Raw genomic sequence first — 27355 nt, forward strand, 5'->3', positions numbered from 1 at the left:
TCCGCACCCTGACCGCACCGCCATCCCCCAGCCACAGCGGTGCGGGTCCCCTCCCGGGCACCGGCCCAGCCCGGGCACCCCCGGCCCCGGGAGGCTGCGGGGGCGGCGGGGGCCGAGGGTGCCGGGGTTGCCACGGGCAGGGGGCAGATTGGCCCCGGGGGTCGGGACCGGGGTTTGGGGCTCCCGGTGGAGGCGGTGGCAGGAGCGGGGGGGCAGCGGGGCGGGACCGGGCGGGGCCGGGCGGGGCCGGGGCGGGGCCGGGCAGGGAGGCGCGGAGCGGGGCGCGCACCCGCGATGACCATCGGCGGCCCCCGCGGCCGGCACCCCCGCCTCCAGATGCCCTGTCTGCGCAAGGTGAGCCACACCGGCACCGGCACCGGCACCGGCAGCCGCCCCGCGGGGAGCGGGCACCGCGCCGGGGCACGGCGGAAACGGGGCGCCGCCAACGTGGGGAGCGGGCACCGCGGGCACCCGGTGTCGGGACTGTGAGGATCGGGCACCGGCATCGCGGGGTGGGGGTACCGAGGGCACCGGCACCGTGTGGACCGGGTACCGGGGTCTGGAACTGTGCAGACTGGGGCATCGGCACCGTGTGGACCGGAGACGGGGCGCGGGAACCCTGGGTACCGGGCACTGACTCTGCGCTGGGTTACGCGGGCATCGGGGGCCGGCGGCGGAGCGGGCATGGGATGGCCGGGGAGCAGGGGAGCAGCACCGCCCAGCGTACGCGGGACAGCGGGCACAGCCCGGCCCCGGCGCCGCCGCGGGCACCGGGAACCGCCCCACGAGGGAATACCCGCGGGCAGCGCCCCGGAGCTGCGTGCTCTGCTCCGCACGCCGGGCTGGGCTGCTGCCAGAGCCTCGGCAGAGCTCGCTCCCCAAAACCGGGGTTCCCCGGGCCGGGGATGCCCGGAGGATGAGTGCCTGCAGCTCCAGCATCGGCTGTTGGGTGCCTCGGTCAGGCTGTGGCATGCCAGGCTGTCCCCAGGCTGGGCACTGGGTGCCCCTGTCGGGTTGCAGGGCCCAGGGTTGTGTCCAGGTCACAGGGTGCCCGGGGTCACAGCGAGGGGAGCCAGGCTGTGCCCAGGCCCGGAGCCGCCGTCGCGGGGCTGAGCACAGCGGTTCTTTGCCCGGCAGATGGAGCGGATGATCGTCAGCATGCAGGACCCCGACATGGGCATCAAGATGAGGAACCAGCGCTTGCTCATCACCGTCATCCCCCACGCCATGACAGGTGGGTCCCCGCGATGGGGTCCCCGCGAGGCGCGTGGGGAAGGCGTGTAGGAGCTCCCCGGGTGTCCCCAGCCCGGCAGCAGCGGCCACCGCCGGCCCCGCGCCGCTCCTCTCCCGCACCCCTTGCTCAGCGCTGCAGCTGGGATCGATTACGCATCGGCTGCGCGGGGCGGGCGCTCGCACGTCCTTGTCAGGGCCCCGTCACCCCGTGTGACCCCTGGCACTGCCATGCTGTGCCAGGTGTCCCGGCCAAGAACCCCCCCGTATCCAGCCTGGGGAACCCCCCTGCACCCCACTAACTCAGCCTCCATCCCCAGGGAACGACATCGTGGAGTGGCTCATCCAGAAGTACGGCATCTCCGAGGAGGGTGAGTGCCCTGGCACGGGGGGGGCGACTGGGGCTGCCGAGCCTCCACGCAGCCCCCAATCCCAATCCCGCAGAGTCGCTGCACCTCGGCAACCTCATCGTGAAGCACGGCTACATCTACCCGCTCAAGGACCCGCGCTCGCTGGTGCTGCGGGCAGACGAGTCGCCCTACCGCTTCCAGGTACGGCCCGAACGCCGGGGCTGCCCCGCCTGGGCACCCCAGGGCAGCTCCTCAGCCTCTTCCTCCCCGCAGACCCCCTATTTCTGGACCAGCACCAAGTGGCCGGCGACGGAGCTGGACTACGGTAGGAACCACCGTGCCGCCGGCACCGGCGCGGGCTGCGGCCCCTTCCAGCCCCTTCCAGCCCCTCTGAGCGCAGCCGCTTCTCTTGCAGCCATTTACCTGGCCAAGAAGAACATCCGCAAGCAGGGTGATCTGATCGAGCACGAGAAGGTGAGCAGTGCCCTCCCCGCAGCTGCCGTGAGCTGGGGGAGTCCCGGCTCTCCCAGGAGCGGGCGGGGGACAGCGGCTGTGCCTGTGCTGGAGCCAGGCAAGGAAGGGGACAGGGCCACACCGTGCCTGCCTGTCGCTCCCCAGGACAACTACAACCTCCTGCACAAGCGGATCAACCACACGTGGGACTTCGTGGTGATGCAGGCGCGGGAGCAGCTCCGGTGAGTGCGGGCACGGCCGGCCCCGCTGCGCCCGGGGAGCGGCCGGGATGGAGCAGCCTGGGTGCCGGGCAGGCAGGGTGCCAGCACCTCCCCGCTGCCTCTGCACGGCCAGGGCAGCCAAGCAGCGGCGCAAGGGCGACCGCATCGTCATCGACTGCCAGGAACAGGCGTACTGGCTCGTCAACCGGCCCCCGGTGAGCGCGGGGCGGGGGGATCGGGCTGGGGGTGCAGCCCTGGCACCAAGCACGGCCCCGAGCAGCGGGGCTGAGGTGCAGGGGGTCCCCCCAGCCCCCAGCATGGTGCTGTCCTTGCAGCCAGGAGCCCCTAACGTGCTGGAGCAGGGTCCCGAGCGCAGGAACTGCCACACCACCCGTGTCCAGCTGGTGAGTGGGGGTGTCCAGGCACCCCAGCGGGCACAGGGCACACCCAGTGCCTGTGCTGGGGTGAAGAGCTGCCCTGGTGGGTGCCCATCCATCTCACCCCAGGCTGTGCCCACATTTTGGGGTGAGGGGTGAGCTCCAGCTCTGCTAACATCCGTGTGCCCCCCACCCTGAGCATGGAGGGTCCGTGTGTCTGTCCTTGCACCCAGCACCCCTCTGTGCCAGCACCTCTGATCCCTGCAGGGCAGCTGTGCTGCAGGGAGCCCTCGTGCCCTGGGGTGCCAGCAGCAGCCACCAAGCCCTCCCAGTGTTGTGACCCCACTAATGCTGCCCCAGCACCCCCAGGCTGCCCTCACTAACCACCCACTTTCTCTTCTCTGCGCCGTGTGCCGTGTCCTCTGCCCACGTAAGTGTCACTAACCCAGGGATGGTGTCACACTGGGGTGTGGAGGGGGGAAGGCAGGGTTCATTCCATGGGCTGTGCTGCCCCAGGAGGGCTGGGGGAATGAGGCTGGAGGCCACGGGGATGGGATACAGAGTTCCAGGGTGGGGGAGTGGGTGCCTGGATTGTCCATGGTGGTGGGGCAGGACAATGTCCCGGCCCCACCGTGCCCTGACCCAGCCCCGTGTGTCTCTTGCAGACCAAGAACATGGATTACTACAAGCGAGAGGTGAGTGGGGCGAGGGGTGGGGGCAGCTCTGGGGGGCACGAGCTGCCAGGCACCCCAACATCTCCCCTGCGCCTGGCCCCAGATCGAGTACTGCAGGAAGGCCATGGCCAGGACCAGGGTGAAATCCTCCATCTGCCTTGAGGGGTGAGTGGCAGCAACTGCCCCAGCCACGGCTGGGTCCCTGTCAGGGTGACAGGGGCACCCACATCCCAGCAGTGCTGGCACCACTGCACCCCAGCCCTGAGCAGGGAGTGGAGCTGAGGCTCTGCACAGCTCGGGCACATCCCCACCACGTCCCCATCATGTCCCCACGGTGGCTGGTGTTGGTGGCCCTGGTCTCCTCCAGCCACCACTCCTGGCAGGTACATCAAGTTCAACGAGCAGTATGTGCCCCACGACCCCATCATGTCCGGCTGCCTGCCCAGCAACCCCTGGATCACGGATGACACCACATACTGGGCCATGAATGCCCCCACGTAAGTGCCCCAGGGCCCCCAGAACCCCAGTCTGCAGGACAGGGTTGTGGGGTCTGTGGGGTCATGCAGGCTGCCATGGGCTGCCAGCCCCAATGCCACTGTCACCCACAGAGTGACAACCCCCACAAAGCTGCGCGTGGAGCGCTGGGGCTTCAACTTCAGTGAGCTCATCAACGACCCCCTGGGCCGGACACAGCTCCTGGAATTCCTCAAGAAGGAGTTCAGTGGTGAGGGGGCCCAGCCCCAACCCCGAAACACCTCAGTTTTGGCACCCCACACCCACCACTCTGACCCAGCACCACCAAACCCACCATGTCCCACTAATGCCTAATCCACTGCCCAATCCCAGCACCACCAAACCCATTATTGCCTAATCCACTGCCCAATCCCAGCACCACCAAACCAGCCCATTACTGTGTCCTGCCATTCCTCAGCCCCACCACATCCCAGTGCCTCCCAGCTAATCTGCCCCAGTTTCCCTGCCCCAGCTGGCTCTCCCTGTCCCAGGGGACACATGCCCAGCCATGGTGGCCTTTGGGGGTTGCCCATGAGGGGTGCCCAGTGTCCCCATTCCCAGCACCATGTCCCCCTCCCCAGCTGAGAACCTGAGCTTCTGGGAAGCGTGTGAGGAGCTGCGCTATGGGGAGCAGTCCCGCATCGCCGAGATCGTGGACTCCATCTACCAGTGAGTGCCACTGGCTTCGGGAGGAAGCTTTGGGGCTGGTCAGGCCATCGCGGTGCTCTGCCCCAGGGCAGGGCCGGGCTCAGCGCTGCCTGTGACTCCCCAGGCAGTTCCTGGCGCCCGGGGCCACACGCTGGGTGAACATCGACAGCAAGACGATGGAGAGAACCCTGGAGGGCATCAAGACGCCCCATCGCTACGTGATGGACGATGCCCAGATGCACATCTACATGCTGATGAAGAAGGTGGGTGAGGGCGGGGCTGGGCAGAGCAGGGCTGGGCAGGATCCTGACCTCTCTGCTCGCCCAGGACTCCTACCCACGCTTCCTCAAGTCGGACCTCTACAAGAACCTCCTGGCCGAGGCCATCATTCCCCCGGAGACCAAGAAGCGGTGAGGGCAGGGACCGTCCCTGGGGCCACCACGGGTGATCCCCGCCGGTTCTGACCCCGTTCTGCCCGCAGGGTTTTCCCCTTCATGCGCAAACAGCGGCATTCCAGCCCCAGCCCGGCGCTGCTGCTGCCCGCGGGCGATGCCGAGGAGAGGAGCAGGAGCCCTTCCACCGCCCCGGTGCCCGAGGAGGAGAGCTGAGAGCCCCCGGCAGCAGCGGAGCGCCCCGACCCAGCACAGCCAGCCCCTGCCGGCAGTAGCACTGAAGGAGAGAAGCCATAAACCCCATAAACCCCTCGGAGCCAGGCTGACCCCGCTCACATCCCCACAGCCCCTGTCCCTCGGGGAGCCGCACCCAGCCGGCCTGGTGCGGGTCACCCCCTGCTCCCGCCCCCAGCCCGGGCACAGTAAAACCCCCGCGGAAACACCGGAGGCTCCCGTGGTTCTTGGGGAACGGGGCCAGGGCGGCGTTGGCAGGGTGGGAGGGGCACAAAACGCTGCCCATTTCTCCGGGCCGGATTGTGAGCTGCTCTCCAGGCTGGAAGCGATGTCCTCCCATGCCTGCAGCAGCCAGCCAGGGTGCAGGGCCGGGAGGGGACCAGCCCCCCCACGGCACAGCCAGCACCCACCGATCTCGGGCTCCGAGGGGCAGCACCAGCCTGGCACGGCCCAGCTGGCACTCAGGGTGTGCCACCCACACCTGGCAGGGACAAAAAGGCCTCTGGAATGGGGCTGGCCCTGTGGGCTGGCAGCTGAGCCACTCTCCTGTCCATGGGCTGTTAATCTGAGCAAGGCTGAGCATCGCAGGGCAGGATTATTCCCCTGCCGGGAGCACAGCCCCAGCTGCAGAGGATTATCGCTGGTGTTACATAAAGGAGAGGGGGGCTGATGCCCAGCAGTGCTCAGCCCTGGAGCCCAGCCTGCTCCACACGTACCTACAGAGCAGAGCTGGGCACAGCTCCAGCCCCAAACCGACAAGGAGGGGCCGTCCCGTATCCTGGCTGACACACACGGGAGGTTGGGATGCTGGGGATGATCCTGCTCTGCCGCAGAGCCTGGCACAGAGCGAGGGGCATTCTCAGCTCTGTTCTGGGCAGACAGAGCCCCGGGGCAGGGGAAGTTGCTGGAGCCCCGGTCACAGGGTGGAGCCGGGGCCCTGGGGCAGTGACAGATGGCCCCGAGCTCCAGGAGACAGCGCCCGCCACGCTCCCGCTTGATCCAAATCCAAACCCTGGCATGAGATTTTCGTGCTGATGGACTGCAGAGGGAATCTGGGGTGTAAAACCAGGTCACAGAGCCCCGGGGGGGGCAGGGACGGGCTGGCCCGGCCTTGTTATCTAACTCCAGCCTCTCTCCACATGCTGGCTTCTCCCTTTTCCTGGTCCATCACCTGCCCACAGCAGGACAGGGCAGCAGGCAGCACCTCAGCCATCAAAGCATCACCAGGACTCCTGAATCCCGCCCAAGGAGGGGGGCTCTGCGTCGGGGAGGTCACTCAAAGGGCTGACAAAGAAATCCCAAATCTTGTATAACCTGCAACATCAAAGCAGGGCACCATTTACAAACAATGCAAAAGAGGATTTATTGAAACCCTTCTGGTTAGAGCGAGTCCTGTACGGCACAATTTGCAATAAGTTAAAGAACCAAACCAAACAGTCTCAGTGTTAAAAACCACACTAACACATAACACAGTGATATAGCCATTGCCACCCAGCTGAGTTATTGAATCAAGGCACAAAGTCATCCATCAAATACTGCAAAAAAAAAAAAAACCAAAAAAAAAAAAAACAAACAAAACAATTACACAGGAAACAAGCTGGAAACAGACTGGTTTTGTTAAGAAGGTGCTGGTTTGGCACTGATGCGTTTAGTTGAGCTGCCACGGCGAAATCTGCGTTTCCAAAGTGTTCAGAAACATTTCTGGACAACTTAAAGCCAGGAAAGCTTCTCAAAGCTGAAAATCCAGCTCTCCTCAAGGAACATTCAGTGTGCCTATGGGAAGGTCAGGTCTGGGTAGGGATCTGAGGAGGGAGAGTGTGATGAGAACACAGCCCAGGCACTCCCCTTGCTCCCGGCCAGGGGAATCTCAGCAGGAAACAATCCCCACCCAGCACTCAGGCTGGGCTGCAGTGCAAGCCTGGGGTGCCCTGCCCTGTGCCCTGCCCCAGCTGGCTGAAGGGCAGCCTCAATCCAGCCCCTCATGGCTGCAACACTGGCACAGAGACCTGGGGGGCTGTCAGGCCTAAGGTGCTGAGCAAAGAGGAAACTCAAGCAGGGGACACAGCTGAGGAACCTCCCTGCACTCCTGGACTCCCTCAGGAAACAGCTGGGAAGAGAGGCACAGGGGCAAGCCCATCATTTTGAGCCCAGGGTGCTCTGAAGGTTGTGGAGCACTCCTGCACAGCCAACAGCCCAGGGCTGGCTCCCCTGACTGCCCAGGGTATGGGGCACAGGGAGACAGGGCTGGAAGCAGGAGGTGCCCAGGCAGCCTGGGAGGGCTGGGGCTGTGCTGTGAGCTGGTGACAGCAGCTGCCCAGGGGCACCTTCAGCCCAGCAGTGCCTGAAGGGAAGAGCTGATGCCTGATGCTGCACATTCCCATCCTACAGTGTTTCTACACATCCCCCAGGGTCAGACTCAGCAAGGGAGGGAGGCACTGGCCAAACCCCCTCCAGCCCTGCAGAGCCTGAGAGAGGTTATTTTTAGGTCTATTTTTTATTTTCAGGACTGAGTAGCTGGTTCAAACTGTTTTCAAGGCTCTGCACCTTGTTTCTACAGCCTGCACTGGCACCCATCAGGGCAGGGCAGAGCAAACACCTCATGGTGCTACATGGATCTCCAGGAGACACATCTCATCTTCACACAGCAACCTGTCCCATCCCCTCAGGATAGCAGGCTGGGCAGAGAGGAGAGTGCTCGAGGATCCTCACCCAGCATCACTTCAATTCCAAGGGCAGGGAGGCAGCACAGAGCTCCTGCCCACCTCCTGGCAGCAGGAACAGTGCTTGGAGAAGGCTCCTCAGCAGCTGCAAGGCTGAATGAGCAGGGTGCTGGCACTGCCAGGGCTTCCCAGAGCAGCAATCCCAGCTCCCAGAAAAGGTTAAAGTGCAATTCTACTCAAGCCAGATCCTCTGGTTCCTTAAAGCTGGAGAGGTGGTGGTGGTACCTCCATGGACCAGCCAGCCTGGGCTCAGGGTGGGTCTCTCACCACCTATAAGCAGGCTGAGGGAAGGGAGGAGCATTGATGCACCCATCAGGGGGAAAACCAGCTCCCTCCTGGTGCCACCAACTCTGCACAGCCTGGCTGGGCAGGAAGCAGCAGAGGACACAGACACAGGCAGGCTGGTGACTGCAGAGTAGGACACAGGGGGCTGTTCTTGGAAGAAAAGGCTATTTGCTAAGTAGAATGACACTTTAACCTGTGCTTTGCTGGCCAAGTGACACCAGACACACCACAGCCATGGCTGGGGTCACCACACACCCCCCTCACTAATGAAGCATGGCCCAAATCCAGGAGAGGGTAATTGCAAATCAACTTGCAGCCAAGCACCTCTCCCCAGCCAGGAGAGCTGACTCAGAAAGGAAATCTAACACCACACAGCAAACTCTACTTCCCAGACATCCAACTCCACTTCTCAGGCATCCCAGAAACCATCAATTCTGGCACCTCAGCAAGCACATGTTTTCCTCCAGACACACTCCTGAGTCAGCACAGTTCTGTGGGCACAGAGGGATGGAGGGGAAAGCCCTCCTCCCCGAGCTGATGACACTTCAGTGGTGGCCAAGCACTGAAGTCCCATCAGCTCTGAGGACGGACACTCTGGAGGCTGCCCCCACAGCCTGGCTGTCCCTCGACACTGGGGGTGCTTCCCTGCCAGCCACACTTTGGTTTGTGGATCAAGAAAGGCAGCTTCCCATGGGACTGCAGGCTCTGGGCTTGTTGAGAGCAGGGCTGCAGAGCAGGGCAGCCTCTCCCGTTCCCCTTCAGCTCAATCTCGGCTCTGGAATCGCATCCTGTACAGGCGGTCCCGGATGTGCTGCTCCTCATCCCCGGGTGTGCGGCGCAGCCAGAGCACCCTGCTCAGTGCCACGTCCTCCTTCAGCTTCCTCTTCATCAGGGACACGGGGCCTGGCCCCTCTCCAGGCTGGGGGCCCCGCAGCAGCACGTAGCAGGCGTGACGGCTCCGCTCAAACAGCGCCGCTGCAACAGGAGCACATGGAAACACAGCCTGAGCCTCGTGTGCTGGGCTGGCCACCACACCCACCACCCCACGGGGACCAGGAGGGACCAGGAGGGACCAGGAGGGACCAGGGTCCTCCTGCAGCTCCTGGCTGGAGGGCTGCAAGGAGAGGACTCACCAGTGAATGCAATGATTTGGTCAGTGCTGTTGCGAAGCTCCAACACGACATTAGTGTAGGAAGGATGGAAAAGGTAAAGCTTCTGGAGAGGAGCTCCGGGTCTCTGCAACCAACAGGACACGATCAGGACACACTCACACCTTATTCCAGAGACAGCAGCAGCACCAGGCTCAGCTATTACTCACACTGGACAGGATACACCCAGCCAGACACTTGTCCGTGTCAGCCCAGCTCAGCCTGATGACGCCATCAGGACAAGTGCTGGAATTTTGCTTACTGCTCTCCTTCCCACCCCAAGCTTCCTGCAAATAGCTGGCCTGTCTGCTGCAGGCAGGAGACAGATTTCTGCCTCAGGGCTGGCAGAGCAAGCAAGGAAAGCAGAGGAAGTTCAGCTGGTGCTTCAGCAGCCTCTGAGACACAAACTGTCACCAGTGCTGCCTGTCACTGCCCCGAGCACTCTGCAAGCAGCTGAGCTGTGCACCGAGGCTGTCTGAGGCTGCCTGGGGCACAGAGAGGATATTCACGTGGCCACAGAGATCACTGCAAGCAATGCTGCCATGGGAGGCTCCCAGGAAAACAGCAGCAACTCCAGAGGTGCCAGGCCAGAAGCCTCCCACCTCACAGACAGTGCCACACCAAGGCAGGGCAGTTACTTTGCTCACAGAGCCACCAATTTCATTTTCTCTACATAACTAGGCTGAGGATGACAAAAGCTGCCAGTGCCACCACCACCTGCAGGGACATGGCTGTGGACACGGACCCCACACCCACGGCATGAGGCTGCAGGGTCAGTGGCACAGACAGATGGGAATATCAACACTGAGAAAAGGGTAATTCCACCAAATTCTGGCCCAAAGCCTGGAGAAGAGCAGCCCCCAGCAGCAGCACTCACTGTGTCATTGCCTGGCTCCTGGAAGTCCCCCCACATGAGGAAGGCAGAGCGGTGATCTGCAGTGGGAAGGGTGGCTGGGCCAGGGCTCCCTGGTCCTGAGTTCAGCTTCAGCTCCCACTGGATTGCTCCAGATTCACTCTCAACAATCATAACCTAGCAGGGAAGAAAGAAAAGGAACTCATGACAAAAGCAGCTCACAAGCCATGAGAGAGAAGTCAGGTCAGCTGTCTCTCCTCACACTGTCTATGGGAACGAGTATATGACACATGGGAAGATGGGGAAATATTTGAAGCAGAGCATCACAGAGATGTGAGACCTGGGGTTGGCCATATTTGAGTAAAATCACAAGTTCTGCAGCTACTTCAAGGGGTTCAAAGTTCTGTCATTGAAGTCTCTTGCTGGGAAGAGAATTAAAGTGCCTGAGCTGGCTTCAATAACCTGTTGAAAGAGATCCTTTCACAGCTTAAAGCTTCCTAAAATCAGCCAGAGGGAACACATCCCACCAACTGTCCTTGGCTCAATTCCTGCTTGAGCTGTGACATACAGAGAAATGGGAAGTTAAAAGGAAGAAATTTCAAACCTTCTTCCTGTTGGGTCCAATTTCACTCTCCAGGACAACACCATGGGCATCAGGTTTGTAGTAACCGAGCAGTGGCTCACTGAGGGAGAGAAAGAGCAGGGACAGACCTGAACCCACCCTGATGGTTGGGCACACTTTGCTTTCCCAGCTGCCTCCATCCTCCCACACCTGCCCTGCTAAGAGACTTGACTGGATAACACTGGGTTGGCCTGGTACCACCCCAACTCTGAGCCCAGCCACATCACAGCAGGCACAAAATGAGCAAGCAAAGCTCTGAGCTCCTCCAGCCTGAAGCAGCTCCCAGCATTTGAGGGGACACAACACAATAAGCGAGATCAAGATATGACCCAGGCAAAAAAAGAATTGAATCTGCCAGGACATTGCTGCTGCTGGGAACCTGGAAATGCCACATGTAGCCCACAGTGAGAACACTACCTCAAAACACGGGACACATTGAGGGTCCACACAGTGTGGAGATCTTTTGTGTTGATCAGTTTGGCCATCTCTGAGTCCACAACCAAGATGTTGTCCCGTGAGTGCCCAGGAACTTTTGTCAGGTAGCGAATGTCTTCAAATCTGAACAAGGACAGAGAAATTATTAAACCTTTTAGGCCATGGATGGTTTTACTGTGAGGTTTGGAGGTTTTTTTTCCCTGCACAGTAAATCCAAATAGGAAACCCCAATGTGCTTTCTCTGCTTTTCTTTGAATCCCTGATGAAGCCATTGACAGCAACCCTTGTCCTGAACTCTGGATGTGCTCCTAGTCCAAAAACCACACAGCCAGGAGAGAACAAAGTCCCACCAGGCCACCCTGTCAGGAACACCAGCCCCCTCCCCACTCCACCAGCCTCCAAGACATAACCTCACACCTGAGAGGGGATAAGAGGTGCGTGGCACGGTCAATGTTCTTCTCCAAATGAGAATCCAGCTGGAAGCTGGAAAGCTTAACTTCCACCCCAACTACTGTACTGCACAGGTCTTTCAGGGAATATGCATAGACAGACTTCTCTGTGGGAAAAAAAAAAAGACAAGAATGAGAGAGATAAGTTATCCTGCCCTTGCTCTGAACTCTATGATTTTCCAGATCTGCCAGATCAACTATATTTTTAGGGCTTGCATCATAGAGTTGTAGTGGTATTTTGAGACTCAAGCCTGCTATTGAATGCTTTTAACATTTTATCTGTTTATAATCCAAGTGTTCCACAGTAATCATTTGCTATAAATGACTGCCTAATCCTTTCATGCTTGACATTTGTTAAATAAAATCACTACAGTGCATAACAAACTGCAGTTTAAGCAGAAGCCCCCCCCCCCGAACAGCTCTCTGACTAGGTGAAAGCTCCACACAGCTTGTAAGAATGCAAAACACACTGTCAGATGATGTTTACTAACCCTGATCTCAGCTACAATCCCTCTTTCAGACTGAATTCCCCAGCAGAGCTGTACCTGTGTAGAAAAGGAAGTAGGAGGAGGAGGAGTGCAGCTGCAGCCTGACGTAGCGAGCGGCTCCATCCACCCTCAGGCTGCCCGTGGAGCCAAGCTGCTGGCCAGTTTTTCCTGAATAGATGAAGACCTTCACCTACACAGGGAAGGGATTACAGACAACAAGCAACAAGGTTAAAGCTGGTACCAAACAGCAACTGAATGGGAGCAGCACAGGCTTGGATGGGAAGTCTCTCCCTGGTTTTGGAGGAGTGGGCGTGAGTTTGGTGACACCTCTGCTCTGAATTCTTCTGGAAGTTTGAAAACCACTTCCAGCACAGCCACCTGCTCTGAGAATTTGCTACCCACCCTCCTTACAGACTGGGACTGTGGAACAGCAGCCCCAGCTCTGTAAGGACAGCAAAGATCCAAGATCCAGCAAGCTTAAGATGGAGATGACCTATGTCAGCAACAATGCAGCATATGGACATGGGGAATTTGGATTCACATGGCAGCTGTGCTAAATGTTTTAAGTGCCTTAATCTACTCCTCCTCAGGCTCATGTGAGTCCAAGAAGATAAAAAAGCTGATAGGTTTCTTTCTATTCTTTGTGCAGGGTAACAAAATCCACTAAAAACATTTCACCCAGGAGAATAAAGGTTAAAGTCAGGATCAGATTTAAATGTCTGAGCAACAGTCAGAGTCTGGGGAGTGCAATGGACTTTAGGGACAAATGAAACATCTGACCAGGAGAAACAGCATCCATCAGAGATGCTGAGTCAGGCAGGAACCCTTCCCTCTGCCTTGAGAGGGAGGGACTGGAAAGCAAAGAAAATCCAAAGCAAATCTGGAGAGTCTGGCAGGTGAAAAAGGGAGAATGAGAACACACCTGGAGAGGGAGAACACCACACATCCACCAGCTATTCCCAGCCTCCTGCACTGGTAAGAGACACACACCAGCTCTGGTAGTCAGCTGTACCTTTACTGCTCCAGTGGCTGCCCTGGGCAGTGACAGCCAGGGGTATTTATTTACACAGGGGGTGAGAAACACATTTTCCTTGCTGCACTGGCAACCCCTCTGTGTTGCCACAGGAGATGGATCCCAAAAACCATCACATTTTCTGGGATGTGCTTGTGCTGAAGCTTGCAGCAGGTAGGGGTCAATGGACTCTCTGGAAATGCTGCCACCTCAGCCCCTGCACACAAACCCTTCCACAGACTGCTCACAGCTCTCTCCTTTCAACTGCAGCCCTGGATAGCAACAAAACTCCTCTACTTGAGTGCTGAATCTCCCTTCTGACCAGCCCTTTCCAAGCTGCAGAGCTCCACTCCAGCTCCTACATTTGCGTGATTCTCAAAAGAGAACATACTTTTCCTTAAGTTGGGAAAGTGCTTGCCAAATCCAGAGGGAGGAAGGGATTTCATACCAAGATAGCAAGAGAGCTAAAATGGAAAACAGATCAAAAGGCAGTCTTGCAGAACAGAGGCTACATTCAAACTTTTCTTGGCTGCCTAAGATTAAAAAAACAAAAGCCTTGAGATAACTGGGATAGCAAAAGCAAGGAGGAAAGAAAACAGAGAGAACTGTAGGAGGTGGAGAAGATGGAATTTCTGATGACTCTGGCAACAACAATGCCTTGGACAACAAAACTCTATTTTCTTATGTAGGACATTGGCCAAGAAGGCCAATGGCACCTGGCTTGTACCAGCCACAGGGTGGCCAGCAGGGCCAAGGAAATGCTTCTGCCTTTCCTTGTACTGGGCATTGGTGAGGCCACACCTGACTGCTGTGTCCAGGTCTGGGCCACTCAATTCCAAAAGGACACTGAGGTGCTGGAGCAGGTCCAGGGAAGGGTCTGGAGCACATGTCCTCTGAGGTGGAACTGAGGGAGCTGCGGGGGCTCAGCTTGGAGAAAAGGAGACTCAGTAGGGACCTTCTCACTCTCCATAATTCCCTGACAGGAGGGGGCAGCCAGGTGGGAATCAGGCTCTGCTCTCAGGGAAAAAGGGATAGCACAAGGTGAAATGGGCTCAAGCTGTGCCAGGGGAGGTTCAGGTTGGACACCAGGAGGAATTTCTTCCCAGAATGGGTTGTTAAACATTGGAAGAGGCAGCCCAGTGAGGTGGTGGAGTCACCACTGTGGGAGGTGTCCCAGGAAAGCCTGGGGGTGGCACTCAGTGCTCTGGGGTGGTGACAAGGAAGGGAGCAGTCACAGGTTGGACTCGATGATCTCAGAGGTCTTTTCCAACCTCAATGACTCCATGGCTCTGCTATGAGGACATGGGGCTCCCACTGCTCCCATCAGACCCAGAGGGAGCTGGAACTTGTGTGCTTTGAACAGGACAGACTGGGCATGCAGGCAGTGCTGTGCCACTCCATCATGGATTCAGATGTTTTAGCAGAAAAACTGTTCTGGGTACATGACTTTCCCCCTGTCAGAAATGGGAGAAGCAGTATTTGGAGGGAGATATCTAACACCTCCAGCAGCTGTTTCACTAAATGAACTCAGATCAGAATTAACCAGCACAGTGACACTGGGAAGAGCAGTGCAAAGCAGACCACAGGCAGAGAGAGGGAAGGGATCAGAAAAGGGCAGTGCTGGTACAAAAGCACTGACTGTCAGCTGTGCTTTGATCTAAGAGCCAAAGCTGTCAGGGCTTGTTCACTTCCACTTCTCTAAGCAGAGAAGCAGAAAACTGCAAGCTCATCTTGCCCCAGCTCACTCCCCAGACAGCACAGGAACATGCACTGAGGAGAGCACACTGAGAAGGGGGAGGGATTACTGCCCAGCTCTTTGATTTATTTCATTTTTTTAAACCATAAAACACTTGTGCTGATTTGGGAGTACATCTCTGGAGGGACCCACCCCAAACCCACAGAAACCAGAGGCCTCTGGACACTTCCTCTGAGACTACAAGGTGGAAATAAACAGCATTCCTGCCATCCTCTGTGGCAGCCACCGGGCTTATCAGAGCTTCAGCATGACATACCTGGACTTCTTTAGTAATAAAGATCATCAGGTCCTGAACTTTATCATTATCCACATCTGGAATCACTGATAAAGGAGTCAGCACAGTATAATTAGCTCCAAAGTCACGGGATTGCCTCCACAGAACTTCCCCTGGAACACAGTGGGAAACAGTCATTAAAAGGCATCTTAGGTTGAAAGGTTATTAATGCTCCTGTCCCAGCCCATCAGCACCACAAACCAACCACATTTATGCTGATCATGGGGTACTTCCTTGCTTTTCTGCATTCCCAATGAATCCCAGCATCCACAGTTTCATCTTACATTGGAAAGCAATCCCAGCTGCCTGCAGGAATGCACCCAAACACCCTGGCACAAAGAACAGCTTGCTTCCCTTGTGCCTTTGGTTAACAAGCTTCCCAGCACGTTCATGGCATGGAGAAGCCTTTGCTGTGATCTAAATCCCTGCTGCTGTGCACTTAAATCTGCACAGACATTTTGAGACCATAAAACAGCTGAATTCTGACCAGGGCTGCTGCAACTCCTGGCAGAACCTTCTTTGCTGCAACTTGCCCTCTGCAGATGTTCCTGCAGATGTTTCCCCACTGACATGACCAGCCACAGCTCAGGCCACATCCCACCTCTCCCTTGTTTGAAGAACACACACCTCAAACTTGTTTGTACACTGAGGTAACAAAGATTTGCTTTTTAACAAACAGGGGGTGGCTGGTGTTTGTTTCTCTTCAACAGCTCCAGACCAGCTGAGTGGCTCTATCCATCCACTGTCCACAGCTGTGGGCCACTTTCCAGTCACTGACCAGTGGAATTTGCAGTGGAATCTGGCAGGGAGGACACTGCTGGGGGGGTTTTCTTTCTAATGAACATTTCAGTGTCGGTTTAGGTGCTCCCAGGGCAAATGTTTACCCTCCCCTTTACCCAGCATCACACACAGCAATTAGCATTTCGGGAATGCAAAGTAATCATCTGTTCTTTGTCAGGAAGGCAGCTGGACTGAAAGCCAAGGAATTACTACTTGATGCTGTCTGCAATAATTTAAGGCAGGCTGTATTTCTAGTAGAATTGCTCCAAAGCTTTTACTGCAAAGCTGAAAAAACCACGGATTTGTTACTATGACAACAGATGTGAAGTGAAGAGAGCAGATTTCCTACTTTCCTTAGGAAATCATGGCCAGGCAAAGAATTTTTCCCTCGAAGAAAATAAGCAGGCAGAGAAAGAAGAGAAGTTTTAAATTACCACATTCTAGCTCCAGGACTGTCCAAAGGTACAAGAGTAAGACCAGGCTAATGAAATTCACTTGCCAGTGAATTTCTAGGCTCTAATTTTCCAGGCTCTAATCTTTGGTGGTTAGACAGCTGACAGAGCTTGGGAGAAAATATCTTATTCTCTTAAAAGAACAGTCTGAGTTAATAGGAACAGGTGACACTGAGCTGGATTCAACACCAAGCACTTGAGAAGTTTTCCATGCTGTAACCCAGCCCAGAGAGAGCACAGGAAGCAGCTCTCTCCTGCTCCATCAGCAGGAGATGGGACTGTCATCTCTGACATCTGCAGTGCCACGGTGCTTCCTCAGAGCCCAGGGTCACAGCAAGAGGAGCCACGATGGAAATCAGGCAAGTGCCCAGACTGCAAATCTAACCTGGGTGAAAGGGCTGGATTGTTTTGGTCTGGAAGGAATAATAAAATCAGAACTCAGAAAACTGAGCTCAGCTCTCACTTCAAGCAGACACAGAGGACACAGGAGTTTTCTCCCTGTCAGATGTTCTCCAGGTTGGAGTTCTGGTTTATTTATTTTGTGATTTCTCACACAGAAGCAGTTCCATCATCTGATCATCATGATGCCCTTTCTGCCCAATCCCTCAGGAGACCAGAACCACCCACAGGGCTCACAGTTCAGGCTGCTGGAGGATCAGATGAAGAGAGAAGATGTAACAAAACTCTTACTCCTGTCCTCTTTCTTGAGACTCTGCCTCAGGCTGTGGCAGAGATGGAATAATACACAGCTACAAAGACTTTTGCTCTGACCTGGAATAGTTAATCTTAAGCTCCTATGTGTCCCAGTTTGCTGGGAAGATAAACATGCAGGAATGTTAGATGTCCCACACAAACAGGAGCATGCACTCCTACACTTCCCTTCCTGCCCACCCTGGTCACTCCTTGTGGCAATGAAGAAAGCAGGACTTCGAACAACTTCAACTGATAAAAAACCCACTAACTTTATCAGCATTTAAAGATCAAAACCACATCAGACACAGTCAGATGATAATCTGCCTATCTCTCCTTCAATCTTCCTACAGGCAGGGGCTAGACAGCCTGAGAGCCCTGGAATCTCACCAAATCCTCCACGATGATGAATCATTAACAGCTAAAGATTGTGCTGGCTACTGTTTTTAGCACACTGTGATGTAAGTTGGACTTTGCCTCTTTGAATACATTTAGCCTATTTAAATACATTTTATTCTGCTCTGCCCTCCTAACCCCCAGTCAGCTAAGCTCAGAAAGCATTTTTAACCTACTTAATAGCAAAAAGGCATTAAATACATAAACTCCTGGGTTACTCACTTTTCTGATGCATTTTTTCCTCTCTTGCTTTGAAGTTATCTATGGAATGTTTTCTTCCCTGTGTTGCTGTGACCTGTAGCTTAGCCTGGCTCCTCCTCTCCACACTTGCCTTTATGGCTGTCTTTAGTTACAAGCCTTTGGCTCCACAGCCAACTTTCTACACTTTGACCTGAAAGTACCTACTTCATTAATAGTCTAAAAATAACCTGTGCTAAAGCCTACACATGAGGGAAATGGTGATAAGAGGTCTCTGCTGGTATAGAAACTTTCTAGCTCTGTGTGTATCTACACTTCCAACTATACTCTAGAAATTAAAAGCTACACCTGATTTTCTTCAGATTCCTTAGAGCTGGATCTCTTGCTATTTCTTTTTTCCAAATTTTGGAAAACAGGATGTGATACAAAGAATGGGATCCTAGGGGGAATATATATTGTTTAGATCTTTGAAATAGTGACCTCCAAGATGGAAATGTATTTTAGGCTTCACCAGCAAGGAGGGTTCAAGGTGCAGCAGATGATCACTGTTCCTAAAGTAGTACAGGCACTCCTTACCCCCACCCACGTCAGGCAAGATGATGATGATGAATTTCTCCACCTCCAAGTTTGGAAAGGAAAAAACCTTCCCAGAGGAACTAGGCAGAATTGTAGACTACTGAAACAGACTGGCAAACACTTATCCTAAGTGCTCTCCTTGACAACTTTAAAATCATAAATGCCTGGAACTCCCACTCCTCCTGCCACAGCAGGCACTCCTGGCACACACACACACAAATAACTGGGAAACATTGCAGGTGCAGGTTTGTGCCTAACCCTGGGGAGTATAAACTAACACAGCTAGTGACTGCTCCTCCTGTTTCAAAAGCTCTTGGAACACTGGTCTTATGAAACAGTGGCTGGCACAAACCCCCACCAACCTCTGGAACAGCGGGGCTGAGAGCACGCGCTCCTCAACGCCCAGCAAGCGGCTCTGGCAAGGCTTCCAAACAACAAATACCCAATGCTCATTGTCCATGTCACACTGACATCCCCCCTGGAGGCCACCAGGTGAGGAAAGCAAAAGGGCCATGCCCTGTGTGGCAGCAGGGCTCTGCTGGCACTCACCTGTGTTCAGGCTGAGTGCTGTAAGGGCCAGTGGCTTCTCCACCACGAGGCAGCCCGGGGATGCTGCTGTGCCCAGCTGCTGGATGTCACACTGCAGCCACTGCACCTCCTCTGCAGCTGGGCTCTCCCAGAGCACGCTGCCGTTCCTGCCAGACACTGCAGCGACGAAGGCACAGGGAGATGGCAGCCCTGGGGACAAGAGGGGTCAGAGGGAGCTGCCCCTGCACCACCCAGGAGCTGGGACTCACCCAGCTCCTCCTCCCACCCAGCTTTCTCTCCCAGTCACCGACTGGAACTGGAAGAGAAAGGACAGCCCTTTGTGGAGCAGGTACCTTCATCCAGACAGGACATGTTGAATCTGCTGCTGTTGCCAGATTTGAATGCAAAGAGCACATCCTGTACTTTGTCTTCACTCACATCTGCTATAGCAAGGAATGGGTAGGGCACTGCAAGAGAACACAAGCCAGGCTCTGGTGAGGATTTCCTTAGCTCACAGCAGAGAAAGTTGGAGCAGAACACAAATTCCTAGAGACCTACTCACTGCCTCCATCCTGGACAGTGTAACATCAGGACAAATTGGCTTTTATATGAAAAAAAATCACATACACAAGTACCAAGGACAGGAAGTTAGTGCCAAACAATTTTTTCAATTTGCTGTTCCCCAGAGGATGTCTTTTTTTAAGAGGCAAGCAGCCAGAATTTGAACTATGCTGAAAAAAGAACAACTGTGATCTTGGAGTGGGGCTGCTATTCTCAAAGTACAAAGAAGCCCCACCCAAGCCCCACAAAACCCAGATACTCCATATTTTTAGCAGCCAAAAGCAGCTTTCCTAAGCTGAGAGTAGCAGCACCTGGGGTGTCTGCAGCACCACACGCAGCTCAGTCCCTGCTGTGAGCACTATCTCTGCATTTACAGCACAGCCAGCACAACCTACAGCACACAAGGTTAAAGAAAAGCTCTCCCAGAAACGACTGCAGAGCCACTGGGGAGCAGGACCCAGGCTGAAGAGCCAACTAAAACAACCAGAATAAAAATAGCTATAATAACTACAGAGCAATTTATTAAAAAAACAAGATGGAATTATTCTTCTTTCCTTCGTGTTGGCCATGGGGAAAAGGGAGAAAGTCAAAATGACAGAGGAAAAAATGCCTAATTGCCTTCAACCTCAGCTTGAACTCCAAAGGAACATTTTAAAGAGCAAGCTTCAACAGAGGTTTATTCCCAGATATCCTTTCTCTCTTTTTTTTTTTTTTTTTTTTTTTTTTGTGATTGAGGCCAGCCTGCTACCTTGTTACCACTTCAGAGCAGAATCTAATTTCTCCACTAGATCCTGTAAACACCTCCTGGAAGGCCACTCCAATTATGATGGGCCATTGCTTATCCAGGTCAGGTATTCACAGCTCTGGCTCCCAAGGGTTGCATCCCTGCAGGTCTGGGCTTAGGCAGAGGTCCACAACCCAAATCCATGGCACAGAAAGGAAAAGGACTCTAGGTAAGTATTTATCCTGCTGCAGCAAGCTCACCTGTTTTGTTGTAGTATTGGAACCATGTTCTTTCTGAAACTGGCCTTTCTGGGCAGGGAATGATGAAGGAGAAAGCAAACACAATGATCAGGCAGAGGAAGAGGGAGATGAAGAAGGCAGCAGTGCGCCACCGGGACAGCCGGGACAGCCCCGAGGACTTGATAATCCTCCTCTCCACATAGTGTTCATGGTTCTCCTGAGCTTTTACATCCTCAGTCTTCAGAGGGTGGATCTCAGCTTCTGAGTCCTTGTTATCCATCACAGCTCATTCATGGGTGTTCACACACCCCTCTCCTCCTTCACTGCAACAATGGAAAAAGAAGTCAAAACACATTTTGAAATATATTTTAAAAACACAAATTAAAATATTCTGTTACTACCTGATATTCACTCTGGAAACATTTAATGGGAGGTGAGCAAAGCAGTGTACTGTCACAGAGCTGGATACAACACACTGCTGGTGCTGGAGGTCTCCCACACAGAGAGTTCATGGAATGCAGGAACAGCACCAATTCTTCCCCAGAGGAGGAAATCAACTCTGCTAGAGCTGGACAAGGAAGGTACAGAGCCCACACAGAAAGGACTGACTGGTCTGCAGGTCTCCCTCAAGAAAAACACCCCAAAAGCTCCTTTTGTTGCAAAGACTTGTTGCCACCTCCCGTGTATGTCAGCCTGGCTCCCACTGGAGAGGTGAAAGGAAACACTTGTGACCTTTATATCCCAACATAAGGCTGTTCTCCACTGTAATGTGCACTTGAGCTTCCCCAGAGAGAGAGAGAAACAAACACCAGAGTTTTCTGTATAGAAGCAAACCAAAGCTCTTCAACATGAGTAACCACTGGGTAAGTTCAGCAACCCAGAGCTGCAGAAGGCAAAAGAGTGATGACTTCCCTCCCCAGAGAAAAAACAAGGCAGGAGCTGAGACTAAAATCAGGCAAATCTGATTTCATCAGACTGGAAGAGTTAACAACTGCTATTTTAGCTTCTCCTGCTATAAATCATAACCTTGGGCTACAACTAAAATAAACAGAGGGGTTCTGCTCTAATTTGCTATCAAAAGTGGGGGAAAGAGCCCTAGTCAGTTAGAGGAGCCTGTAAGTCATTACCCACAACAACAGTAAAAAATCCATGTTTTATACAGATTGTCTGATAGTGCTTCTTTAAAAAAAATACCACAAGGGAAGAAATAAAGAACAACACATTCCAGTAGGCTTGGAAAAAGCTGCTTGACAGTGTTATGAAAAGTTCTATCAGAGCAAATAACCACAACAACCGAGCCAATTTTCCATGACTGTGCCCCAGCAGTCACGTGTCTGGGTTGTCCACTGCAGCCATTTACTTCCCCAGCAGAAAAGAGCTTTAAAGTCAGCACCAACACAGTGCAGAGCATGGGATTTCAACAGCAACAGGGCTCATGTGTCTCACGTTTCTACCCAAGCTCATTTACAGGTTCTGTGAAACACAAGATGAGTCACCCTGGGAAGGTTCAGCTCATTCAAGCAGCTGTGGCTCCCCAGGCTGTCCCTGTCCCACTGCAGAGGCCTCTTCTCTTCTGGGGACAAATCACAGGGGGACAGATCCATGGCAAGGCAGCCCTGAGGCACAGAATCAGCAGGTCAGCCTGGCACTGCCAACCCCTTAACCTCAAAGCCTGCTGGACTTAAAAGCACTTACTCCCACCTGAGCACTCTGGCATTTGTTCTACATCAAGTATAGGATCTCACTCCAGATAATTTAATTCAACCTCCACAATACCATGCAAACAAATCAATAATGCAGAAGTTGCATCTTATTCCAAAGATCTTACTCCAAGGACTTCATGTGCCCTTCTCATCAGCCCACCAGCCACACCAGGGACAGCCACACGAGCCTGGCTGTTCCCAGACCAGCAGCAGGCAGGCACCTGATGGCTGGGAAGGCTCCACATGGAAAGGGGAACAAGAGATCAAGTGGTGCTTTCAGCCTCTGCCCTGAGCATTGCTCCTTTAGTGCACCAGGCCTTGAGCAGGTTCAAGGTACAAGACTCCAGGCTCAGGCTGAGCAAATGATTTACTGGGCCACAGAGATGGGGACAGTGGCAGGAGTGAGTTATGTGACCTCCCCTGTGCTGGGGCAGGTGGCTCGTGTGTCCCTGCATCTCCAGCAGATGGGGAGAGGGATCTTCTCACAACCAGCACCCACAGCATGGGCTGCAACAGGGCTCCAGCACAATCCCACCAGCCTCTCCAGCAGAACCTCCTCAGCTTCCCAGTACAGAGCTGGGAAAGATCCAGGGCATAGCAGCGCCCATGAGACTTCCCAAAACAAACCAAACCCAGGTTCCTCCCCCCTCTGTCCAAAAGGGACACCACCTAACACAGCACCGATGGCATCTTTTTATGACTCACTATAAATCTCAGCACTGTCATCTGGCCTGGGCTGAGAACACTAAAAAAGCAGTAATTATCCTGACAACCCCAGTAATTCCCCTCTTTTCTGCAGCGATGACCCCACAGAGCCACTGAGCACAAAGAGCCCTCAATGCCTTTAAAGCAATTCTCTCTCTTTTCTTGCAGGGTTTGAATAATGCCCCCTGCACCCCTGCCAGAGCAGAGGCAGTGCCAGAATGAGGACCACGAAGGTCAATGGCCAAGACTCAAACAATGCAGGAAATCCCAGGGCCTGTGCTGCCAAAGTACATGCTGGCAGCATGTGGAATGGCCTGAGCTCAACAACAAAGAGGGCTGCTAATCAGTTTAATTGAAGACAAGCAGAAAATTATAGTATGCATCTGAGATGGTTTTACTGTCCTCTAGCAGCTGACATCTTGTCTCCTGCTGGTAGAGGACACAAAATAACTCAGCTGGGAAGTTCAACACATTCCTTTCAGGGGAGCAGGCATGACAGGATTCTGTGTTGCTGCAGTGTGACAACACACCGCCTGCAGCAGATCTGGGGACAGGAGAAAACATGGGAGAAAGACCTTGCAGAATGAGAAATAATTAGAAAACACATGTGACAAACCCAAACTGAACCCACACAGGCCAGGGAGTGTGGCAGCACAGCCAGGATCTGCATCTCAGACTCACCTTTACAGGCTGCTTCCCCCCAGCCATGGGATGAGCTGGGAGCAGTCCCCAGCCCAAGCTGAGGGGAAACAAACACCCCTTCCTGTACCACAGCAACAACAGGGACAGGACAAACACAGCTGTACTCACCTCCACAGTCCTGTTTCCTGAAGCCACAGTGCAGATTTACAGATCTGATCTGCCTCAAACCAGAGACTCCTGCATAGCTAAACCCAAGGGGCAAACCATCAGCAGCAGTCAGACAGAACTGCCTGACAAGCACAGAGAACCACAGACAGTCAGGTGGATGGAGACTGGTGACAGAAATCATTTAAGGATCCGTGCATTGGAAAGGTTTAACTCATTTTCCACTCATAAAACACCAAACCACAACATCTGGAATGTCACCAGGCAGCAGTTCTTCCCAGAAAATTTCTAGCAATATACTGTAACTTAGATTTGATGTTCAACACATTTTTTTATCTTCCACAGAATGATGAAATCAGGTTCTGACTGGACATTTTAGGAACACAAACACAGCATTTGGCTGGTTTAGTTCTGTTTGGTTGGTTAGTTCAAGCATGGCAGAGGTTTCCTTCCTGTCAGCCAGAAATGGTTGAAGCCCCAAGCTGCAATCAATAAAGACAAAACAGCCAGGTTTTGCTCTGAATAAGATGCAACATTCCCATCACAGCCTATTTTCCATGAGCAGATTGTTGGGGTTTGATCCCATGCACACTGTGACACTGCAGCCAACTCACTGGGCTGTGACATTTAGTCACACTCACCTGCTGTGAATTCAGCCTTGGGTCATTTGTTCCTTTCTCTGCAGTCCCACTTACATCAGGACAAGAAGAAATAACATGTAAGATTTCCCAAAATGAGCTCTGCTCTCCCAAAGACACTCAGGCTGCATGCTGCACTCAAGCTCATCATTTTGCTGGGTCATCTGCAGCTCACAGCTCCCTCCTGACACCAGGTCACAGCCAGGGCTGGCTGGGGACACTGACCTGAGGAGACCATCCCTGTGTGACAGGGCACCTCTGCTCCTGGCATGTCCCTAAGGCCTTTCTGAGGACACAGCTTGTAATCCAAACCCCACCAATGAGACTGGTGAGGCCCTGGCACAGGTTTCCCAGGGAATCTGTGGCTGCCCCATCCCTGGCAGTGTCCAAGGCTGGGTTGGACAGGGCTTGGAGCAGCCTGGGATAGTGGAAGGTGTCCCTGCCCATGGCAGGGGTGGAATGAGATGAGCCTTAAGGTCCTTCCAAATTAAACCATTCTGGGATTCTCCTGCTGGAGCTGTCCTCAGGTCCTCAGGTTCTTCTGAAATGACATTTAACCCTCCAGTGCAGACACAGCAGGTGCCACACAGCACTCACAGCAAGGGAATGAGAAACTCCTCCAGAGCACAACCACCTTCACATCTGTCATTTGTAGGAGAAAACTCTTATCCAAGGCAGTTTCCACTACAGACAGGAGTTCAAATACAGAAACTCAAACTGTTCAGGGAAGAGCAAAACAAAACCCAGCATTATTTCCATGAGAGTAATGGGAAGATCAAAATTCTCAGATGAAGAAGAGCATTAAAGCTGCATGAGACTGATTACAGGTCAGGGCAGTAATAACAACTGTGCTGAAGAAACAGCAGCCATTTATTATCCCTGGGCTTACAAGCTCCACTGCACCCAAGCCACTCCTCTCACCAACTGTTGTTGATCCCTTGTGCCAACTCCGAGGGCAGCTGTCAGTGGGGTGCTTGAACCTCCCAAATCACAGACAGCCTCATCTCTCACTGAGACACCCCCAGCTCTGAGACACCCCCAGCTCTCACTGAGACACCCCCAGCTCACACTGAGACACCCCCAGCTCACACTGAGACACCCCCAGATCTCACTGAGACACCCCCAGTTCTCACTGAGACACCCCCAGCTCTCACTGAGACACCCCCAGCTCACAGAGACACCTCCAGCTCTGAGACACCCCCAGCTCACACTGAGACACCCCCAGCTCACACTGAGACACCCCCAGTTCTCACTGAGACACCCCCAGCTCTGAGACACCCCCAGATCTCACTGAGACACCCCCAGCTCACAGAGACACCCCCAGCTCTCACTGAGACACCTCCAGCTCTGAGACACCACCAGCTCTCACTGAGACACCCCCAGATCACACTGAGACACCCCCAGCTCTCACAGAGACACCCCCAGCTCTCACTGAGACACCCCCAGATCACACTGAGACACCCCCAGCTCTCACAGAGACACCCCCAGCTCTCACTGAAACACCCTCAGCTCACCCACAGGACTCCCCTCTTGCTCAGAAGTACAGTGAATCCCTCACTGCCAGAGACTGAGCACACAAGGGACTCTGCAGAGATCTCTGTGCATGAAAACCCCCTGGAATTTGGTCATTTCATGTGGATTTATTCAAAAGACAAAAAAGTACCATTTTTAGGTGGGGCACTCACTCCACAGGTCAGAATTCCATGCTGCCTCCTACACAGCCTGGAGAGATTTATGGCAGGGTGAAAGGAGTGTTCAAAGGCTGGGCTGGATGGGGCTTGGAGCAACCTGGTCTGTGGGGCAAGATAATCTTTATGGTCCCTTCTAACCTAAACCATTCCATGATTCTATGAAATAACAGCCTTCCTCCAGATGCTGCTGTCCTTCACAGATACCTTCAAAAGAAACCACTTTTCTTCCCCCAGAAATGGAATTTTTCTTTCTGTCACTTACACACACACAGAGCAAAGCTTCCTCATCACACATCCATCCCTGGGGAGCCCCTGAGCTCCACAGGCAGCCCAATCCTGCCCTGACACAGGGAAGGGCTGGCTCCAGTCCCTCCCTGCTGGACAGACTGCCCCTCTCTCTCCCAGCTGTTACACAAGATGTTTCTGCCTTACAAAATAAGGAGAAAAGGCTGGAAATGAGGCTGGAGTTGAACACATTGCAGTGTTTTTCTTTCAGCAAGAAGCCCTGTAATTCACACCTGCAAACCAGGCTTGTGGGCTCCCGAGAGAAAGAGGAACAGGGCTTTAACCCTGTCCAGGAGGAGAGTGTGGCTGTGCTGGGCTCTGCAGAGGTGAGGGGCTCACTGTGAACCTGTCCAGGAGGAGATTTGGGCTGTGCTGGGCTCTGCAGAGGTGAGGGGCTCACTGTGAACCAGTCCAGGAGCAGATTTGGGCTGTGCTGGGCTCTGCAGAGGTGAGGGGCTCACTGTGAACCTGTCCAGGAGCAGATTTTGGCTGTGCTGGGCTCTGCAGAGGTGAGGGGCTCGCTCTGAACCCTGTCCAGGAGGAGATTTGGGCTGTGCTGGGCTCTGCAGAGGTGAGGGGCTCACTGTGAACCTGTCCAGGAGGAGATTTGGGCTGTGCTGGGCTCTGCAGAGGTGAGGGGCTCGCTCTTGCTCTGACTGAAGCCCAGCCCCGCAGTCCCAGCTGCTGCGTCAGCAGCTCCCCAGGAGCCCTCACAGCCGCCCAGCCTCGGGATAAAGGAGTTCGGATCACAGGGAGCACCTTGGGCTTTGGAAGGAAGGACTGAATTCTTTCCCGGGCCTCTCGCTATGGTGTGGGGGCACTTCTGGGGACAGCAAACCCCTCCGAGAGGGCAGGGCAGGCCCAGGGCCGGGCTGCAAGCGCTGACAGCCGCGGCTCTCACCGGCCCAGCCCCGGCCCCGCGGCTGCACCGAGCCCAGCGCTGCCGCTGCCAGCCCCGCGCTCCCGGAGCCGGCGGCAGCGCGCGGGCAGCGCGGACGCTTCGGCAGCCGGCTCCGTTGCCGATCGCCCGGTGCCAGCGCGGGGACGCGGCCCGGGGACATTGCCGCGTTCTCGGTGCGCCCCCACGGAGGCGCCAGGAGCCCATGGTGCGGCGGGAGCGGCCCAGGGCACCCCCCGGGTCCCCCCCGGCCCCCGCCCGCCCCGCTCCGCACTCACCCCGCGCCGCCGCCGCCGCCGTCACTTCCGCCTCCATCCCCGCCCCGCCCGGCGGAGGTGACGTCACTGCGC

General features: G+C 54.8%; 2 protein-coding genes across 6 annotated transcripts; one reads left to right on the plus strand and one right to left on the minus strand.

Annotated features, from left to right (window-relative positions):
• The first annotated feature begins 218 nt into the window (after positions 1-218).
• RGS11 (regulator of G protein signaling 11) lies at positions 219-5300 on the plus strand. 3 transcript variants are annotated; one of them, XM_077187150.1, is made up of 17 exons: positions 219-354; positions 1138-1234; positions 1551-1601; positions 1675-1781; positions 1854-1905; positions 1996-2054; positions 2199-2275; positions 2388-2469; positions 2590-2658; positions 3297-3326; positions 3409-3470; positions 3689-3802; positions 3914-4029; positions 4400-4487; positions 4591-4729; positions 4794-4876; positions 4948-5300. In XM_077187150.1, exons 1-17 carry the CDS (start codon positions 295-297, stop codon positions 5072-5074), a joined length of 1413 nt encoding a protein of 470 aa, XP_077043265.1. In that variant the 5' UTR covers positions 219-294; the 3' UTR covers positions 5075-5300. The 3 variants fall into 3 exon arrangements, with proteins under 3 accessions (XP_077043265.1, XP_077043266.1, XP_054499741.1); XM_077187151.1 differs by having other exon boundaries at positions 3303-3326; XM_054643766.2 differs by lacking the exon at positions 219-354 and adding an exon at positions 361-485.
• Positions 5301-6430: 1130 nt separating this feature from the next.
• On the minus strand, positions 6431-27332 carry FAM234A (family with sequence similarity 234 member A). Of its 3 annotated transcripts, none has more exons than XM_077187044.1 (12): positions 27284-27332; positions 20300-20601; positions 19108-19221; positions 18776-18964; positions 15117-15247; positions 12150-12282; positions 11573-11711; positions 11138-11278; positions 10703-10781; positions 10123-10275; positions 9231-9333; positions 6431-9072 (listed from the first exon to the last, which is right to left on the minus strand). In XM_077187044.1, the coding sequence occupies exons 2-12, from the start codon at positions 20556-20558 to the stop codon at positions 8861-8863; spliced, it is 1653 nt and encodes a 550-aa protein (XP_077043159.1). In that variant the 5' UTR covers positions 20559-20601; positions 27284-27332; the 3' UTR covers positions 6431-8860. The 3 variants fall into 3 exon arrangements, with proteins under 3 accessions (XP_077043159.1, XP_077043161.1, XP_077043160.1); XM_077187046.1 differs by lacking the exon at positions 27284-27332 and adding an exon at positions 24729-25150; XM_077187045.1 differs by lacking the exon at positions 27284-27332 and adding an exon at positions 23497-24199.
• Between the last annotated feature and the right edge of the window lie 23 nt (positions 27333-27355).

The sequence above is a fragment of the Agelaius phoeniceus genome, chromosome 16 (genome assembly GCF_051311805.1).
Source record: "Agelaius phoeniceus isolate bAgePho1 chromosome 16, bAgePho1.hap1, whole genome shotgun sequence".
Classification (NCBI taxonomy): Eukaryota; Metazoa; Chordata; class Aves; order Passeriformes; family Icteridae; genus Agelaius; species Agelaius phoeniceus.